The sequence below is a fragment of the Cucumis melo genome, chromosome 2 (genome assembly GCF_025177605.1).
Source record: "Cucumis melo cultivar AY chromosome 2, USDA_Cmelo_AY_1.0, whole genome shotgun sequence".
Lineage (NCBI taxonomy): Eukaryota > Viridiplantae > Streptophyta > Magnoliopsida > Cucurbitales > Cucurbitaceae > Cucumis > Cucumis melo.
The window spans coordinates 15,225,771-15,248,066 of NC_066858.1; the positions used below are offsets into that span (position 1 = coordinate 15,225,771).

The 22,296-nt window shown below is 34.3% G+C and overlaps 1 protein-coding gene across 1 annotated transcript; it reads right to left on the minus strand.

The window, feature by feature from the left end:
• Window positions 1–19,216: 19,216 nt before the first annotated feature.
• Window positions 19,217–20,512, minus strand: LOC103487434 (umecyanin-like). Its single transcript, XM_008445755.2, has 2 exons — window positions 20,287–20,512; window positions 19,217–19,735 (listed from the first exon to the last, which is right to left on the minus strand). The coding sequence occupies exons 1-2, from the start codon at window positions 20,459–20,461 to the stop codon at window positions 19,338–19,340; spliced, it is 573 nt and encodes a 190-aa protein (XP_008443977.1). The 5' UTR covers window positions 20,462–20,512; the 3' UTR covers window positions 19,217–19,337.
• Window positions 20,513–22,296: the final 1,784 nt, after the last annotated feature.

Below are 22,296 nucleotides of genomic sequence, written 5' to 3' on the forward strand. Positions count from 1 at the left end.
ATATATTTCATAGTTTTATTAAGTCTACTCCTTTCATTTGAAAGGACACTAATACCAATCAAAGCTCAAAACCTATAAACAATCCATAATTTTCAAACAAGCAAAATCAATAAGTTCACCAATTGCAACACAGAGATTCTAAAATCTTTTTCAATCAAAAAATAATCAACCAATCTCTCGCTAAAGCTTATTGAAACTGCAACGTTTAAACATCATATTGCATCAATACTTAATGGGTTATCAAGTAATATAATCAATAAAAACAAACATGTATGATATTGAATTATTATCCAGACCACAACTTTCATCAAACCACAGTGTTATAATTAGTTTAATAAGCCATCTTTTATGAATACAAAAGCTAGTGAAAATAGTTTCAAAAGGAGAAGTAAAAAGGAGAAAAAACTTGAATAGAGCTTGAGGTTGAGAACAGACCTTGAGGTTGAGGAGAAAGAAAACTTGAAATGTGGTAGGTCGCCGGCCGAAAGAGAAGAAACTTTTTCGTGGTCATGGGTCGCTGGCCAAAATGAAAATGGTCGTGGGTGAAAGAAAACCTTTGTGGTTGTGGGTCGTCGACGGAAACGGTTGTGGGTCACCGTTTGAAGCTTCAATGTGTGGACGTCTGAAACAGTGAAGATGTGGCCGGTGGAAAAGAGGGTTTTTCCGTCGTCGTGGGTCGTTGGCTGAATCAGTTAGGGTCACCAATCGAAAAGTTGTGGGTCGTCGGCTGAATCAATCGTGGGTCGCCGTCGATTTGTGGCCAACCGGTGGAGATGCAGAAAAATGGGGTTGGGGTTTTTTGGGAGGGGTTTTCGTGAGGATGGTAGAGAGAAAGGGGAAGATAAAAAAGGAATATATATTTAATAAATTTTTTAATGACAAGTTGGAGGAAAATTGAAAGTGAAGGAGGAAATTTTGTAAAAAGAAATAGAGAGATGGAGATAGAGAGATGAAGAGTTTTGGAAGAGAGAAAGGGGGAAAATGAAAGTTTTTTTAGAGGGAATTTTTTAATAAATTTTTTTTCAATAAAAATATTTAATTATTTTAATAAGTTTCTTTTTACTAAATTTATTTTAATACATTTTTTTTACTAAATTAATTTTTAATAAGTTTCTTTTGGTAAATTTATTTTAATAAGTTTGTTTTAATAAGTTTATTTTAATAACATTGTAATAACTTTATTTTAGTAACTTTATTTTAATAAGTTTATTTAATGGAATGAAAGAAATAAAAAAAATTTATATTTTATATTTTTATATTTTTATATTTTTATATTTTTATATTTGACATTTTTAAAATATTAATTTTCAAAGTATCAAATAAAAATTTTAACTATACTTGACGTTATTTCCATGTCAAGTAAATGTCAACTATACTTGACGTGCAATAAACGTCAGGTAAAATCCGCACTATACTTGACGCTAAAAAACCGTCAAAAGTAAAAATAATTCGAAAATTTTGGTGAAAATTTTGTGTTCTTTAAACTATACTTGATGTTGTTTTTGCATCAAGTAAAGTTTCCCAATACTTGACACGAATACAACGTCAAGTAAAATATTCTTTATACTTGACGCGAATATTTTACTTGACGCGAAAAAAACGTCAAGTAAAGGTTAGCATAAAATTATTCGAAAAACTCCGTGAAACTCCGCTTTTTTGAGACTACTTGACGTTTTTCCTTTAAAATTGACGTTTTTTTAACAAAAGCGTCAAATATGTAAAAGTGCCTACTGTCAAGTAAAGTAGATTTTGTAGTAGTGTGTTCCCGACGTACAAAATGGTGTTAGAAGAAAATACGTCGGGACAGACTCCTTTCTCTGATGACGTTTTGTCCACGTCGGAGAAAGGCAAACACAATATTTAATTATTAACATTTTTCGACACATAACGAGTGGTGTCGAAAATGGGCACCTCTATTCCCGATGCCGTGCATGGGACGTCGAAAATGGTCAAAAGTTAATTACATCAAATCACTATTCCCGACGTCCCATGCATGGCATTGGGAATGTATTTAAGGTTTCCTAATGAATCACTGACGCCATTAGTGATTCGTCAGAAATGTGTCTGACTATTCTCGACGAATTACTAATGGCGTCAGGAACAAGGGTGCCCATTCCCGATGCCCCATGCATGGTGTTGGGAATGGTGTCAGGAATGGACACCTCTGTTCTCGACGCCATTACTGATTCACTAGGAATGTGTCTGGCTATTTTCGACTAATCACTAATGGCGTTGGGAAAAAAGGGGATCTCTCGATATTTTTGTGGTGCGTCAGGAGTTCTCCTATAAAAACATGTTTTAGTTCTATAATTCACAGAACCGAAACGAAGAGATAGAGAGAAGGGTTCGAAGCAAAAACGAAGAGAACGAGAAGAGGGAGAGAATCGTACTCCGTCGTTGTGCCCCTGTTGCCGTCTACCGCCGCTCATCCATATTTTGGTAAGTTTAAAATTCTTAAATGTCAGTTTAGTTTAGGTTAGTTTAATTATTTTAGTATTGTGTTTTTAAAATTAGTTTTAGGAATTTGATTGTGAATTAGTTTTAAGATATTGTTTCTGAATAGATTTTGGTTTTGAAATTGAAATTTTGGATGGTGGTGGATTGAAAATTTAAGAGGTTTATTTGAAAAATTGAAGTTGGGGAATCGAAAATTTGAAGTTTGATTTGTATGATTGAGGGGAAGAAGGTTTAATTGAATATTTGAAGGGTGGTGGGTTGAAAATTAGGTGGGGAGGAGGGACGGTTGAATTGAAATTTTGAAGGGGGAGGGGATTGAATTGAAATTTTAAAGGGGTAGGGGGTAGAGTTTGAATTGAAAATTTGAGGAGGGAAGGTCGTATTGAAAACTTTATAGAGGTGAGGGTTATTATTGTTTTAAAAATTATGTAATTTTTGATTGAGATTTGTTTTGCCTATTCTGTAGTTATGGTAGCCTTTAGTTCAAATTTAGTTATTTATTTCTTAGTAGTTTTGAAATCATTTGTTGTTGATTTATTATGGCTATCCTACAGTTATGGTAGCTTTTTTTGTGCCAACTTAGTTTTGAATTTGTTAGTATTTCTGAGGGTTTGAAGATGTGGTAGGTAGCTTGTAAAGTAGCATGGTTGGAAAGGGTGGGTAGGTTGAAAAGATTGAAGTTGTTTGTGGTGACTATCCTATAGTTATGGTAGCCTGTATAGTTTAAATTTAGCTTTAGTGAAAAGTTTGGGAGATTGCTATTGTTTATTCAGGGGAGTAAGTTTAGGGTGTTAAAGGAGAAATATACTTCTAACCAAACCTATTTATGTTTTAGGGGCTTTAACGATGGATAATGGTTGGATGAAACTTAGGAATAAGTTTTCCATTGAGTATAGAGAGGGAGTGACCCAATGTTTAGATGTTGCCAAGTTTCCCGTCAATGATTACCTAATATGCAAGTAAAGAACTTTTTATGACCTACCTGTTTTATTCTCGATCTTGTCATTTTTTGCTCCTCTCTTCCGAATCAATTTTCTGAACTGCTAGAGTTAGGGTTCTTTCTGTTTCAAGCAAGCTTGTATTTCTTCAGACGCGGCTCGTAATAATGTCTAACTACTCTCTTTATACATGTTGTCAACGTCTCTATGATCAAACTAGCTAAAATAATGTTCAACTTTCCTTTCTTTGTTTGAGTTCTTTCATTGCACATAATGCTGAAATAAACAACAAATTTGATATAAAAAATAGATGCAATATACATGCAACAGAACAAACATTTGTAGGAAATAACAGAACAACCATCAATATACATTCAAAAGCATCAACATACATACAACAAAACAACCATCAATATGCATTCAAAAGCACTAATATACATAGAATAGAACAACCATTTGATGACACAAGTTTACTCGTGATATGCTTAATAAATGGATAAACACCCATCAACACTTACAATAATTGAATTACACTTTATTAGGATTATGTGGGCCCGTAGTATTTGTTGCTTATGTGTACAGAAGATGTCACATGCGCAGTTTAGGTAGCATACCATGTTTGATAACAACTTGCATAGAAATGAGATTCGTATCTTGCTTATTCAGGTATTTACGAAATATTGATTGTTAAGATTTATAGAGCGTGTGTTGCAAAAATCAGAATATATAAGGATGGTTGAATTTTTGCTGAACAGGTTGGTTGTTGCAGAAATCGACCCATAATGCAGGTGAAGGCAGAAGTACAGCGCTGCACGTAAGTGTACCTGAGAATGATTCAAACCATGAAATTGTATTGAAATTGATTGTCGTATATATGTAACAATATGCATGAAGATCGTGTATAGAAAAGTCAAATGTACAGAACCTTAATCAGATGATTGGTGAGATAATGGATCAAGGGGGAGATCTTCATCATTAACTTACTTAATCAAGAAGTAGTGATTAAGGGGGAGATTTTGGGTTGATTTAGAACAATCATAGACTTAATTATACCCAGTCTGTGGGCTTTTCTAACAAAAGTAGTTCTATATAGAGTAAGGATCATTTTTAAACTCTGTATAAGTGATTGCTTATGATGTATATCTACTAGTAATAAAATCTCATATCTTGGGTCAAGTACGACCTAGACGTAGATGCAGTGTTATCGAATTGGGTTAATAAACCTCTGTGTTTATACTGTATCTACTATATGTGCTTATTGTTAAACCTACTATAGTTGATCATGTGCGTGTCACCTATCTATCGACTTAGTTGTTGACTATTTCACTGTTTTTCAATTGGTATTAGAGCGGTTTTTGCAATCGATTCTGTTTGTGAAGGAACATCAACAACTAGATCTCATATGCTAGATGAAGCAAACTACGCCTATTGGAAAGCAAGGATGATTGCGTTTCTTAATTCAATGGATAACAGATGTTGGAAATCAGTACTGACTTGATGGGAGCCACCCTCCATTAAAGATGCTGCTGGAAAAACTACTCTGAAACCTGAGATCACCTAGACAAAGGAAGAAGATGAAGAGTCTCTCGAAAACACAAGGGCTCTAAATGCGCTTTTTAATGGTGTGGACTGGAATGTCTTCAAACTTATCAATACATGTACCTCAGCGAAGGAAGCCTGGAATATTTTAGAAGTTGCTTATGAAGGAACCTCTAAAGTCAAAGTATCAAGACTTCAAATCCTAACTTCACGATTTGAAGCACTCAAGATGAACGATGATGAAACTATAGCAAAATTCAACGTTCGGGTGCTGGATCTGGCTAATGAATCGTTCACCCTTGGCGAGAAAATCGCTAAATCCAAGATGGTGCAGAAAGTTCTAAGGTCCCTCCCTTCTAGGTTTAGCATGAAAATGACGGCTATTGAAGAAGCTAATGACATAACCACTATGAAGTTAGATGAGTTGTTTGGATCGTTACGTGTCTGAACTTTCTTTTGAAGATTAAGGTCAGGAAAAGAAAAATGGAATCTCATTTCAATGTGTATGTGAGGATAACTCTAAACAAAGTCTGAAAGTTCCTGAAAATGAAAATCTCGCTGAAGCAGTTGCATTGTTGTACAGACGGTTTACCAAGTTCAAGAATAATTTTTACAAGAAAGCTGAAGGATATGACTCATAAACTAATTGTGATGGTGCTAGTTTAAACTCTTCTAGTTCAAGCTCAACAAATGTGGACTTAACCTCTAGAAGGCGTGATTAAGAACGAAGCATAACATACAAGGATAAGTCTATGAGGTGTTATGACTGTGAGGGATATGGACACTTCTAAGCAGAATGTCCCACCTACTTGAAGAAAAAGAAGAAGATTCTCAAATCACCCTATCAGATGAAGACACGTCATCAGACAGTGAGAATGAAGACTATGGCAGAGCGTTAATCAGTTGTGAAACTAAAGAAAACTTGAAACTATCAAATAATGATGAATTACTACTTCAAGCAGTCATAGAGCCAAAGTCATCTGAAGAGTTAGAGAGAGAAGGTGTAGAAGAAGATCAGATACCTTTACTTATACCCCCTTCTAACTTTGAAGAATTATTGTACTTATGGAAGGAAGATAAAAAAATTATTGGAATAACACCGAGAAAGATTCTTAACACTATTTAACGACAATCATTAATTGATGACTACTATAATTGACCTCAAGGGTGAATTCAGAAAAGTACGAGGAGAATATGAAAACCTCATGAAATTAGTTCGACTATTAACTCCAGGGACTCAAAGCCTCGAAGATGTCTTAAATATGGGAAAGCAGAGAAGCAACCGTGAAGGTCTTGGTTATGACAATGAATGATCATCATCTAAAGGGAAGGCTCCAGTGTTTGCTTGGGCTACTGATCAAAAGTATCTGAAGGATGTGGGAGAATCATCAAATTATCGAACTCAAAAGATAAATAGTTGGCCATGAAGGAATGAAATTTCCAAAACGAAAGCGTATGTCGTGCAAGTGAAATTCAATTTTTAAAACCAACAAATTCAAAGAAAAACAAAAAACCTAAGCATGCTTCTATTGAGAAAAATGTGTAAAGAAGCTAACTTTTGTAGAACCTTAAAGAACTCTTCTTCCATGCTTTCAAGAACACCACGAAGTCTTCCTTGTTAATCTCTAGGTAAAGAATCACAGAGAGTTGTGGGCTTTTATAATTTTGGTGAGGGAAATTTGAGAGAATTCGCTATTTTTTTGGAATGCAGAGAGATCGATTAATTAAAAAAAACAGAGAGAGCTTTTTAATGAATCTTCCTCTTTCTTTTTAAGAAAAAATCTTAACCATTGATATGGAGGGGGAAGTTATCAAAATAACTTCCTCTCTCTTTCCCACGTAGAATGGGAGATATTCTATTTATTTAAAAAACTATATCAATTAAAATAAAATAAAATAAAATAAATATAAACTTAATCTATATTATATCTCATATAATATAAACTTTGTATTATATCATATATAATATAACCAATGGTTTAGATCTCTTATATGATCTATAGTTCTAATATGAATCGAATCCATATTAATTTTAACATATAGTTTATTTATGAATTTTATTCATATTATTATTATTATTATTATTATTTGAATCATATTCAAATATTAACTTCTCTCATAAAATCTTTATATTATAATGTATCAAATACATTATATTAATTGTATCATATACAATTTATTCCCTATAATCAATTTAAACAATTCAAATTAAACCAAAATAAATTTGATTCTCATTTATCCTTATTGAGCTAACAAGGGGACCTTATGAAGCTACAGATTGAAGCTCCAATGAAATGGGATTAATTAAATAAACTCTTTAATTAAACTAATATCTATTCGTTAACTATTAGTCATTCCACTAAAGTCTAATAGTTGCACTCTTTTTACTGTAGATATATTTTTGTGTCCATTAGATATAATCAATCAACGGTGCAATGACCCTTCACAAATTGCTCGTAAGGACAGCTAGGCCAAAAAATACCGTTTTGTCCCTATAATTACATCTAACTCCTTAAGTACCACTGATTCCTCTAATGAACAATAACTGAACTCCTCTCAGGCCAAGAGAGGGTGTGGCGTCACATTGTTCAAGCCTTGGAATTAGCCCTTAAGAGAGCACTTTTTCTACTTACTCTATCTATAAAGAATGAGTGAATTCCTTCTTGTGTAGTTGTGTTCCCAGCTCCCTAATCAAACGAATCCCCAAAATGGTAGGCATATTGAGTCGGCGACATAGGCCACTCTCACCCATGCAAATCAAAGGACTGCCTTCATAGGCAGGAGTTCACAACTCACTCAGGATTCAGGTCAAGACACCTATGGTCATCTGCGTGAAATGTAGTCTCAACTAGTAACGGTGTTAATAAGAGAGACTATTCATTTCATGGTCTGATCTTATACAAACTCTTTGTATAGAATAGCTCCTCTCTAATATCTTGACATGAATGATTAAGATCAAATCATTTGTAGCACTTTAGAACAATTGTAACAACTACAAAGTAGGCCGTATTCGTAATGTCACTAGGATAAGGTATCCAGCCTTATCCATTTACTACAGACCATTTAGGTTATCACTTAAACATGATCCACTTGTATGTCTCCACATACATGTTTAGGTTACAGAAGATAACCTTGAATGTTAGTTTATTGGTTTTGTGGGTTAATGCAATTAAATGTCAAATAAAATAAAACACTTTATTTTATTAGATAAATAAACGTTTGTATGATATATACAATTACAAACTACAAGGCCACAAGATTTAGAGCATCAACCCCAACAGGCTAACACAAAAGAGAGTATGTCGCTACTATGAGAAAGCTGGACACATCAGACCTTAGTGTTATAAACTACATCGAAGAAGTAGATCACCTCGACAGGATAGAAAGAGAACCTTTGGTCATCAAACTTTAGATAAGTTTGTGTGGAGAGTCGAAGGTGTTGGAATTTATGTCCTAAAACTTGTGCTTTGTTATTTGATTCAATAAAGTTTATTATTGAATGCTATAATCTTAAAACCAATAAATTAAGGTCCCGAGGTTATTTTACTTAGTTTATCCTTACACTTGAACTTTATGTAGAGACATAAACATGGATTAAGTTCGAGTTATTAGCCCAAATAGTCTATAGTGTATGAATAAGGTTAGGCGCCTTATTCTCGAAAAACACTATGGATGCGGCCCGCTCCTTAGTTAGTACAAACGATGTAATCCTAAATCGTTCATGTAGAGACATGGGAGTGGGGGCATCCTATGTAAATGGTTTTCATAAGACTGGAACCCCGAAATAGTCACTTTTAGTTATAACACCGTAAACTATAAACTGACTATTTCAATTATCATGGCTTAGGTAACTTGATCTTAATTCTGAGCTAACTATGAACTTCTGTTCATTCGGTAGTATCTTTAAATCTGCATAGGTGAGGGCAGTTCATTGTCGCTGACCCAATAAGCCTCCCATTTCAGGGATAAGACCGAGTGGATAGCTAGGGACATAGGGTGCAAGACGAAATTCACTCTTACCCACTTCTTGGATAGTAGATAGGTTGTTCCCTTAAGGACTGAATCCAAGTCTTGAACAAGGGGCCCACCTTCTCATTGGCCTAAAAAGGATTCAGGTTTATAGGTTGAACCTTGAAACCAATTGTTCAATAGTGGATCAGTGGGTCTTAAGGAGCAAGATATAATCTCGGGAGTAAATCGATATTTTGACCAGCCAAGATTATGAACAACATGTGAAGGATCAACTTACTCATCATTGTTATATCAGGTGGACAGAATTATATCTATAGTGAGGGGAGTGCAACTAAGAGTTTTTAGTGGAATGACTTTTTAGTTAACGGATGTTGATAAAGCTTGGTCTAAAAGAGTTTAGCTAGTTAATCTCAAATCGTTGGGGCCCATGATCTATAGGTCCATTGGGTTCCCCTACTAGCTCATATGGATTCAACTAAGAACAATATGTTGGAAAAATTCGAATTGTTCGAATTAGGTAAAAAGAGAGAAACCGACAAGTATATATGATATAATTCGGTAATTATAAACTTGAAACTTTATATTCAAATTTGATTTGAATTTTAGGAAAATGAATGTGGATTCATACTCGGGATGTTGAAATTAGTCAAAATGGATAAAATAGCAAAAAGTCAAAAAGTTGACTCTTGACTAAGAAAAGTCAAAGTTTGACTTGACTTAAATTGGTCAAAATGACCAAATTGTCCTTTGACTAATATATTTACTACTAAATGTTAGTGGGAAATGTGGCAGAAGACACTAATTCCATTAATAGTTAATGGATTAATTAGGTGTTGAGATTATATGAAATAAATTGCATGCATTTTGCATGTAATTTTTCTATTTAAACTTCTCATTTCATAATGAGAAGAGATGATGATTCTCATATAAAAATCTCTAAACGATACACCTTCTTCCTTCCATCTCTCTAAGTTTTTCTTCATAGAAACGAGTCTCACAACTTAGTTCTTAGTCCTGAGATTAGTAGGTCAACTTAGTGGTTGTCCTTTGCTCGTGATCTTCAGGTAGAGAAGAAGCTTTGGAGCAAAAGAAGAAGTTGAGAACTACAAAGGTAAGCTCATCGTTTACCTTTTTCACTCATCGTTTATGTCTTTCGTTTAGAAGTTGCATGTTAATTTCTAAATCGTTTAAATGCATATAGAGTAGAACATGATCTTTTCTTCCGTTGTTGCATGCACTTTGTTGTTTTTTGCAGCAGAAGGAAGTGTTAAGTGTTGCGTAGCTTTCATACAGTTCTCTCTACCAACTCAAATAACTGGTATTTTGACATTGGGTGCTCGAGATATATGACAGGTAACTCTCTTTTGTTCATTGACTTAATTGAGTGCAGGACGGGTCGAGTAACCTTCGGAGATAGAGTCAAAGGCAATGTGATCGAAAAAGGCAACATTGATCTACTCGAGGCCTTGAAGTTAAAGAATGTCAGACTGGTTGAAAGGCTATCCGCAAATCTGATTAGCATTAGTCAATTGTATGACTAGGGACATTCAGTAAAATTCTCCAAAGAAAATGTGAAGTTGTGGATGGTGAACAACAAATGATTATGTCAGGAACCAGGTTGGCATATAACTGTTATCATTAGGACAAACCAAGTAAGGAACTAAAATTCAATTTAGCTCGCTATGTTGAAACAATGTTGTGGCATAAACGACTCGTCATGTTAGCATGTCCAAGATACATAAGACACAAAACACAGAAGCTGTACTTGCATTACCCATGTTGAAAAAGTGTAACGAGTTATTCTGCTCAGAGTGCCCTACAGAAAAACAGACAAAAACTTCACACAAATTAAACGATCAGGGGTTTTCAAAACACGTTCTTGAGTTATTGCATTTAGATTTGATGGGACCCATGCAAGTATATATACTCAGAGGAAAATAGTATGTGCTTGTAATTGTGGATGGGTACTCTCGATACATGTGGGTGCGGTTTATCAGAGACAAATTAGAAACTTTCAAGACGTTTCAAACACTGTGCTTATAGCTTCAACGATAAATGGACTAGAATGTGTATAGAATCAGAGCTGATCATGGGAAAGAATTTGAAAACTAGTACTTCATTGATTTTTGTCAATCAGAAGGAATATTTCATGAGTTCTCGGCTCCTATGACTCCACAACAAAATGGTGTAGCTGAAAGGAAGAATCGAACACTGCAAGAGACGGCAAGAGTTATGGTCCATGCAAAGTCTTTACCTATCCATTTTTGGGCAGAAGCTGTTAATACGACATGTCATATACACAATCGTATTGCTCTCTGCCCTGGGACTGCAATCACGAACTACAATTATGGAAGGGAAGAAAACCAAATATTAAATACTTCCATGTGTTTGGTTCCAAGTGCTACATTTTAAATGATATAGAGTATCATCAGAAATGAGAATCTAAATCAGATGAAGGTATTTTTCTTGGCTACTCTGTTCACAGTAAGGCATATAGAGTATACAACAAAAGAATACGGACTATGATAGAATCCATCAATGTTCGTATTCTCAATACTGAGAATCCTACTTCACAGTGTGTATCCAATGATGAAGGGGTACTATATTCAGAAGGTCCTACAAACAATTCAGAGACATCTATAAGTGTTAAATTTGATAAAGTGCAGGGCTCCCCAGACATGAATTCTGTTGATATGTCAGACCAGACTCATGACACAAATCCTCATACTTCTAAGAGATGTTTACCTGTAGACCCTTCTAAAGTCGCAATAACAATCTTGCAAATACTAAACTGTTGGCACCTTCAGCACATGTGAAGAAGAATCACCCAGTGAGCAATGTGATTGGTGAAATTGACGGAGGCATTGTGACGAGGAAGAAAACTAAACCAGATTATTCAAAGATGATAGTCAATGTGTGTTTTATGTCAACAATTGAACCTAGTAACATTCGAGAAGCTCTGTAGGACAATCAATGGATTAAAGGTATGCAAGAGGAATTTCATTAGTTTGAAAGGAATCAAGTCTGAGAACTTACTTAACGTTCTGGCAATTTAATGTCATTAGGACAAAGTGAATCTTCAAAAACAAGACTGACGAGAAAGGGAATGTTACTTGAAATAAAACACGATTGGTAGCTCAAGGATATTCTCAGATTGAAGGAGTTGACTTTGGTGAAGCCTTGCCCGATAGCACGACTGAAATCTATTCGGTTGTTACTAGGTCTTGTATGTTTTCGTCGAATTATCCTTTATCAGATGGATGTAAAGAGTGTGTTCCTCAACAGGTTTATTATAGAGGAAGTCTATGTTGCACAACCTAAAGGCTTTGAAGATCCTGTCTATCCAAATTATGTATATAAACTGAAGAAGACCCTGTAAGGTCTCAAACAGGCTCCCGTGCCTGGTATAACCGCCTATCTGTATTTCTTATAGAACAGAGATTTGCTAGAGGAGGTTCGGATAAGACAATGCTTATTAAGAAACGACGTGATGAGTTTCTGGTGGCGTAAGTATATGTAGATGACATAGTGTTTGGTGGATATCCAGATTCCTTGATCTTGACCTGTGTTGATGAGATGAAGACTGAGTTCGAGATGAGTATGATGGGTAAATTATCATTCTTTCTGGGATTTTAGATTCAGCAACATGAAACAGGTATATTTATTTCACAAGAAAAATATGCTCGAAATTTGATTAAAAAGTTTGATCTTAAGGGTGCCAAGGCGAAGTGTACCCCTGCTGCCACACAAATTAAGATTTCTAAAGATGATGATGGAAAAAAGTGGATGAAAGCCTCTATCGTAGTATTATTGGTAGTCTATTGTATCTCATTGCAAGTCATCCAGATATAGCCTATGTCGTTGGTGTTTGTGCTCGCTATCAAGCTGATCCTAGGGAATCTCATTTGCGATGTGCCAAATGAATCTTAAAGTATGTTTTAGGCACAATTGATTTCGGGATTTGGTATTCTTTTGACCACTACAGCAGTATTAGTTGGTTACTGTGATGTTGACTGGGTTGGATGTACTGACGACAGGAAGAGTACCTCAGGTGGATTTTTCTTTTTGGGAAATAGTTTAATAGCGTGGTTTAGTAAGAAACATGACTGTACATTTCTCTTCACAGTTGAAGCAGAGTATATAGCGGCAAGCAGTGGCGGTACTCAATTATTATGGATGAAACAAATGTTGACCGAGTATGACATTCTTCAAGATACTATGATCTTATACTATGATAACATGAGTGCGATTAACATCTCCAAAAATCCTGCTCAACACAGCAGGATGAAACATATCGACATTAGATATCTTTTTATTAGAGAGTTGACTAATACGAAGGTCATCTAGTTGGAACATGTATGAAGCTCTATTCAGTTGGCTGATATCCTAATTAAGCTTTTAGATGTCTCTCTATTTGAAAATCTTCATGGAGGGTTAGGAGTGTGTAGCAACTAACTTTAGGTGGGCTTGACATTCTTAGCAAGTGGGCCCACAGGACTATTTTCAAAATTTATAACAGTCAGGTGAAGGTGATCGAAATGACTCAATTTAATTTTGATTCTTCCTCTCCCGCACTCGGATCACCCGCCTCCTTCAAATCGTCGCTCTTCGTGCAGTCATATAATCTCTAAGGTTGTATCCATGGTGTTTACAAGAAACAAGATTTACCGCACTCCTTCAACTACAATGAATCCAACTTCCAACTCTGTTCCCCTATCTCGGTCGAAAGGTCCAAGAATCAAGATGGTTACTACCCATAACCCTTTAAGACAACTCCAGCGACTTCATGAGATCAGTGACTCGTCTTCCACTGCGTCCTCTATTCTACACTGTGATTGTCCAGTTTCAGAACAGAATGCTCCATAGGACTTGCCTCGTTCAGTACCTCCAAGTATGAAAGGGGAAAGGTGTCGCTACCGAAAGCGAAGTCAAAGACTCCAGTTGAACCAATCGAACATGTGGTGGTTGAGTTTGATTCTGACAATGATGTTGCGCTTGTAAATGTTATGCGCCAGAAGTTTGGGAAAGGGAAGGCTCCTCAGACCTGTGTGGGGGAATCATCCAAGAGAGATAGGCCGCCCAATTTGTCTTCTTCAGAGATAGTGTATTGATAACTTTTTGATTCTGATAAGGACATGCAAGACTCTGATAGTGCTTTAGAATCTCGTTGTTCGGGTATGGATAATCGCATACCACGACAACGTCTGTAGATGAAGTCATTAATGATCTATTCATGGAGTTTAGCACTCAACCTGCCCATATGGGTAGTCCCATTCGTTGTCCTTTAGTATCTTCAAGTCATTCCCAACGTCCTCCCCTTAATTTGATCGAAATGCAAGGGCTTCAGTTGTGCCATTTTCTATGGCTGCTAATCAAAATATAAGTAACAGCAATATTCCTCCACCTGCTCCAGTCCATCATGGGTTTCGCCCTCCGTCACAGGGGCAGCGAGTCATCTCTACTAAGGTTGATCGTCGAAAACTGCCTTCCAACGTACCTTTCATCCCTATCGATGGGATCTCTTTTCACTCTGAGAAGTGTGTGTTTCACTGGAAATATGTGATATACAGAATGAGCCTGACACTTCTGATTTTCGAAAGGTTCATGTGCGCAGTAAGTGTATTCCAGTTTCTCCTCTTCTACTTAATCAATTCATGAATGTGTCTTCTACTACTAACTCAACTTATTGTCAGCCAACTCCTAAGCAACTTGCTTTGGAACTATCTTGAGGGTTAGTTAGGTTTTGGCCTACTGATGGCCAGTTTCCAATTTCTAAACTAAGCATGAAGTATTAATCCTCCACAATATTGGAATTGTAAATTGATACCCGTCTACACACCTGGCAACCATTTCCACAACTCTTGTGCAACTTATATATCAGACTGGCACTGGTTATTCTGTGGATGTGAGGGAGTTCATTTTCCAACAAATTCTTCGCCATGTGGACACCTATGGGATTAACATTCCAATCTGTTTCCCTAGATTGATACTGGCTTTCTATTATCTTAACATCCGAACTAACTTGCTGATGATGATGTCGCTGGACCAGCTCCTCGCACTATTTCTCTTAGCTACAAGACTTTTCAAGGAGCTCATGTATCAGACCTCCCTACACAGTTTTGTCCTCCTCGTAAGGGTGCGGGATCCTCGGGGGCAAAGTTACCTATTCTAGATGATGACCTGCATCTCCCTCGAAATTTAGCTCTTTGTGTGATGCAGTTGCTCTCCAACGAGTCATGGGCACTAACTGTGTCTGTCGCGGAACTTCAGGGAGCCATTATAGCATTGACTGGTGACGCACAACCATGGATTCTATTCTACATGCTTTTCGGGCTCGATTGACCGCCTCTCAGGACTCTGCTAATCCGTGAGCTTCATTTGTTCCCATGCAAATGGGGAGTGTTGTGTTTGCATTTCTATGGATGTTTTCGTGTAACTATATCAATTACAGTTTCATAACTTTTTCTACTACTATTTTTCTACTCAAATTTTTGTATGTCTCTCTGCCACCTGAATATTTTTTTATGAATGATGCATCTGGTAATGAATGATGAATTGATGGTTTCATTAGCGTGTCTGATGGTTGACAGCTATACAGTTGTTATGTGGATTGGATGTTTATTTAGCTGTTGTGATTTGTTACTTAATCTCAGTTGCTTATGTGGAATCGGTATTTATTTAGCAGTTGTGATTTGTTGCTTATGTACAGTTACGTATGTGGAATGGGTGTTTGTTTGGCTTTTTTGATCTGTTACATGTTGGAACAAATACCTCCCAGTCGCAAAGAGGAGTTTGTTAGAATTATGTGGGCCTGTAGTATTTGTTGCTTATGTGTACAGAAGATGTCACACGTGCAGTTTAGGTAGCAGACCGTGTTTGATAACAACTTGCATAGAAATGATATTTGTATCTTGCTTATTCAGGTATTTACGGAATATTGGTTGTTGAAATTTATAGCGCGTATGTTGCGAAAAATAGAATATAAGGATGGTTGAATTTTTGCTAAACAGGTTGGTTGTTGCAGAAATCATCCCATAATGCAGGTGAAGGCAGAAGTACAGTGCTGCACGTAAGTGTACCTTGGAATGATTCAAACCATAAAATTGTATTAAAATTGATTGTCGAATATATGTAACTCTCAATCCGCATGAAGATCGTGTACAGTAAAGTCAAATGTACAGAACCCTAATCAGATGATTGATGAGATCACGGATTAGGAGGGAGATATTCATCATTAACTTACTTAATCAAGAAGTAGTGGTTAAGGGGGAGATTTTGGGTTTGTTTAGAACAATCACAGACTTAATTATACTCAGTCTGTGGGCTTTCTAACAAGAGTAGTTCTGTATAAAGTAAAGATCATTTGTAAACTCTGTACTGTTAATCATAAGTGATTGCTTATGATGTATATCCGTTAGTAATAAAATCAAACTGGGTTAACAAACCTTTGTGTTTATACTCTATCTACTATATATGTGCTTATTGTTGAACCTACACTATAGTTGATCGTGCATGTCATCTATCTATCAACTTAGTTGTTGACTATTTCACTGTTTTTCACACTCAATGTCTAGATTTTCATTTCCAATATTCAGGTTTGTGCTTGTGGACAATCCCATTTTCTTCATTCTTAATTTTTCTTTTCTTTTCGGTTGAATGAATGGCTAATGTCTATTTGTGACCTAATAAAACATTATTGTTGGACTATGCGGTTATTTGCCACCACTATTTTTAATTAATACATCTACTGCTCATTCCAAATTAGTTTATATTGATAACCTAATTTAAATTAAATGAATATAATTATTAAGTTAAGGCTATAAAACCTCCAAAATTCAAACAAACATCCAATAATTATGCCAATAAATGGAGGTTATAAGTTGTTGATCTATCAAAATTATTAGTTTTATCTTCATTAAGATGATGGTTCTAGTGTACTTACAACTTGTGCAAGCTAAATATTTATCTTAAACATTTACTGGTCGAAACGTAAACTTGACCAAAAAATAGAAGATTTATCATTGGTTTGAAACTAAAACCTAAAATCTAATTAGTTTGAAACTTACCAAAAATTGAAGAACAACGGCAGCAGCGAGGCAGACGACGGCAAGGGCAAGGCATGGCGGGCGCGATAGACGTCTTCTCCTCTCCTCCTTCTTTTTCTCCTCTCTTTCTCTTCGAAATTTCAATTTTGTCTTTTAGAGAACTGAAACGAAATATATATGATAACTCTCGACGCCGTTAGCTATTCGTCGGAAATAGTTAGATACAGCCCGACGAATCATTAATAGCCTCGGAAGTAGGTAAATCTTTTCTGATGCCATGTATTGAGCGTCGGAGATCTTGCTCTGACACGTAATTATTGTTCGAGTTTCTCCCCACGTCCCATGTAACCAATTGAGAACTATATTTCTTTTTCCGACGCCATGCATGGAACGACGAAGATCTTGCTCTTACACATAATAAATGTTAGAGTTTATCCCGACGTCCCGTGCAACTCATCGAGAACTATATTTCTATTTTCGACGTCCGTTGAGAACTGTCGAAAATGGCTTCTTTTTTCCTGACGTTCTTCATGACACGTGGGGAAAAGATGATATTAAAATAATATTTTTGTCGTGTCCCAACGTATGAAACACGACATTGGGAATAGCAGTTTATCCCGACGTTTCGTCTTCCGATACCATTTTGTGCGTCGGGAACCCCCGATTTTTTATAGTGTAAATTTAGGCACTTTTGTATCATTGTAGGTCCTGTCAGTATAGAATGGCGTACGCGGCTTGTTAAGAGACGTACGTAGTTTTTGGATTTCTATGTATTTTTTTTAATATTTACTATTTTTTTAGTCGGTGTATTATGTACCTTTTGAAACCATAAACATACGAAATTGATTTTTAATTTGATATTTTATATAATTGTTTACTAATTTATTGTTTATTTTTTGTAATTTACTATTAAATAAATCGTATTAGAATTGAAAACGAATACTACAATTGAATAAAGAATATTTCGAAAAAAATAATTAAAAAGATATATATTTAAACTATTTCCTGACGCACCAGAGATGTCGAGAATCGAGACGACGTCACGGATGATATCTTTCGACATCCTGATAACTTCTGAAATAAAGATGTCGAGGATGGTATATGTTTTCGACATCCTGATAACGTCAGAAATGAAGACGTGTCGAGAGACATACACTCTTGACGCAGTATTGGTAACACGTCGGGAATAAGTTTCCCAACATATTTGAAGCCTATTTCGTTGAGTTCCCAACATATTTGAAGCCTATTTCGATGTTTTTATGCATCAGGAATAGCTCGACTTGTTGTAGTGATTGTAAATGGTTGAAATTTTTTTATCAATGTGGTATACATATATATTTTATAATATTGGTTTAATGAGCATTATAAGTTTTGATAATAAAGATATATTTATGAGTTTTACTAGTCTTATATTTTTTATTCTTCTAATTTTGAGAGGTGATTACATACTTGGTTAGAGGTCTATTGTCGTCACATCTCTTGGAAAAGGGTGTGGTAGTTGTTATCGATTCTATAACTTAGACACGTTTTTAATGTATCTAGATTTCAAATTTTAAATTTTAAAATTTAAAAGGATTAAAAAGGAGAAAAATATTTGTAAACAATAATGTTCTAAGTTATAAACTTGATTACTTTTTAAAATTAAAATATATTATATAATTAATTGAAAAATAAATAAATTATTATTATTATTATAAAAAGTTAACTAAATGTTCAGAAATTAGGTAATAATAAGTTATGTTCGAGCCAAAATTTATATAGATACTAACTATGATTAGCTTTATGATTTATTAATACACAATATTGTAGCCGACAAGAACCTAGTTTAACCGCCATTTATAAGTATTAGAGATCAATAAGTCACATATTAGAATCCTCTACCTTCCATTTGTATTAAAAAAAAAAGAGTATATTATCATAAACAGTACAAAAAATCAAATTCTTCATGGAACAAAATTATTTTCATTATTGGATTTTTTATTTTGAAATTTATGTTTAGATCATATTTGTTACATATCTTTTAAAACTCCAATTAATTCTTTTTTATAATTTCTAAAATGTAATTAAAGATGTCTTGAAACTTGCATGTTATGCACCAGGATGGCCTTTTAATAAACATTGAATACAAGTTTAAAGTACTTAAGTTTTTTTTTTCTTACGTCCGTGTATCTAATAATTATGTAAGAACTATCACCCTACTTTATACCTAACAATCTCATCCAATAATTTTTCACATAAACCAAAAGCAAAACTATAACAAAATTAAAAAGAAATAAAAATCTCAATACAATAATGAAAATAGCGCCGTTGACAAAACCCCGTCAACTTTTATGTAATAAGCCAAGCATTAATAATTACTAAAACAAAGAAAGAAAACGATGAGTGATTAATATATTATGAAGCTGACAGCGATGGAGACGAAGGCAACAGTGAATATAGAGGCCATAATACTGGTGGCTGAGTTTGGTGGCGGTGGCATTTCACTCGAAACGGGTGGAGAATTAGGGGAGGCAGGAGGAGTTGGTGGTGGCTCGTTGCCGGAAACGGGGGGAGAATTGGGGGAGGTAGGTGGCGGTGATTGTTGGAGGTTGGTGATGGCCAATTTCTGGCCGGCAGAGCAGTGGCCGGGGATGGTGCAGATGAAAAAGAAATCCTCAAGTTTATCGAGGGTGAAAGAGAAAGGGGATGTGGTGTTTAAGAATATAGGATTGTTTGTGTTGCAGTTGTCGTAACCGTCTTTTGTCACTCCGGCCACGTCGTGACCTCCCGTCGCAAAATTGAACACTGCAACCGAAACAAAAACAGTAACAATTCAAAACTTGACCTCGAGTTACTATTTTTTATTTTTTTAACTGTCAAAATTAATTATTATAAACAATTTTTACTTGAGTGTTATTTTGAAGAAACTTTGAGGATATTTGTTTTAGTTCTAGTATTTGAAACTTCAAGTATAATATAATAAACCCTTTAAATGATAATAAGCCCTTTAAATGATAATAAGGCCTATATTGTTAAATGAGTGTACGTTGTACTAATCAGTTTAATATTATCTAACATTTTGTATCTTTTTATTACAGTATACGTGTGAGTGACAGAGACCTCGCAAATATATAGGTAAAAAGCAAAATTGTAGTAAAGATGAAAATGATATATTTCTAATTAGTTGAACCTTGAAGACTTTTCATTTTCATTGTCAACTTTTTTTCAAATAGAATCGAATTTTTTATTTCAAAGTCGATAACAAGCCTATTGTATCAATGGAATTAGACACATCTTAGCGATGAAAACGAAGAATTAAACAGAAAAGTAAGTATATCTATATTATGGAACCAAACCTAAAATATCTCCGACGATAAAATTTAAACCCGCGGCCCAAGAGGAATAGAAGTTAGGATTAGGAGGCCGTATCCAACCACTGTCACCACCGACCGGAATCACCACCGCCTCCGCTGCTTGAAGCACGGTGATCGCCACAAGGGCCACCACATAAACTATCCCAACATTTCTCATTGTTTATGTTTAAAATGTAAACAATATAAGCTCCTAAGGGCCTTGATAGGGATTCTATATATATAATGTAATGTTGGGTTTGAGAACAAGAGAAAAGATGTGTTTACAATTCTTTCTTTTCTTTTTTAAACTTGAGAACACACGTATATTGCAATTTTTTAAGAAAAAAACATTTATAATTAAAAAGTCATACTTGTGAAATTCAACCTACTAGCTATTATAATTATGATTAAATATGTATTAGTCTCCATTCTAGTTATTTTTATGTACGAATAGATATATCTTTTTAGGAGTGCAAACAAAGTTTTACGTTAGTTAAGAGAGAAATTATCATGTAAATATAAATGTGAAAATTATCTTCGTTACCATGCAAGATTTTTTTAGGTGATACCTAAAAATAAAGTTACACATTAAAGACAAATGATGATGTATACTTAAAGTAGACAATATCCTTAACTCATTACTTCTTAGTTATAAATATGGCAAGAGTGCTACTGGATGTACGTTGTTCTCTCTTTCAATATTTATATAATACATACTCTGTTGGAATAATTAAAAGAAGTAGGAAAAACTTTTATAGGAAAAGCTTCTTCTGCATCATCCTTTAAGGCGAAGGAGAAGGCTCTGAAGTTCAATTTGCTTCTCATGCATTATTTATGAGATTGTTGGACCATACTACAGTAGTCAATAAAATAAATCTCTCATTTCAAAAAATTATTAGTAAATAATATTAGTAATAGTAAAAATAAAAATAAAAAATGAAGCTCGTCTAACTCCCAAATAGAATAATTCATAATTACTTGGTCAATTGAAATTAAAAAAAGACAAACACGAGAAATTTTCTTTGATAACGAATAAAATAAAAGTATATATCTTCGTTTTAGCTATTAATAAAACTAGTTATAGTCTTAGTTCAATCCAAATGTATATTTGCCGATCAAAGTTTCTTTACGTTGAGCCAAAGAGTTTGTTGTTTAAATCCTCTCCCCTCCAATAATCTATATACTAAAACAAATATGAATTTAGGTTTCTTAAGTTCTCAACATGGTTGATAGTTTTTTAGTGCAATTGCCGTTAAACTATACTTGCTTGTTGATAGTTTGATACCTACACAATTTAATTAATCAATATAACAATGATTAGTTGTGTTTATTTTCGAGTTACTTTCAACGATAATATAATGAACTAAAATATTTAGAAGATATAACAAAAAATTCATATCTATATATTAACGGGATCATCAATGTCTCGCATTTAATATATACATACATACATATATATATACATACATATACATATATATATACATACATATACATATATATATACATACATATACATATATATATACATACATATACATATATATATACATATACATATATATATACATATACATATACATATATCTATACATATACATATATATATATACATATATATATATATATATATATATATATATATATATATATATATATATATATATATATATATATATATATATATATATCCTACTAAATATATTGTAACAACAATAAGTAGTTCATTAAAAAAAAATAAAAGAACAAATACCCTAAGTCTATATTTTTCAAAAATAAATAAATAATAATAATAAATTGACATATAAATAGTTTTTTTTTTTTTTTTTGAACAAGTCTCTCTTGCCGTCTCAATGTGTCCATTTTATATGTTCAACAATATTTATGTTAGTTATTATTTTCTCTTAAGAACTATTTAACATTTAATTATGCACATAATAATCAGGTTGATTGCTACCATTTATATATAAATGACAACGACAACTTTAGGTCTTCGTCAAGAAAATATTTGGT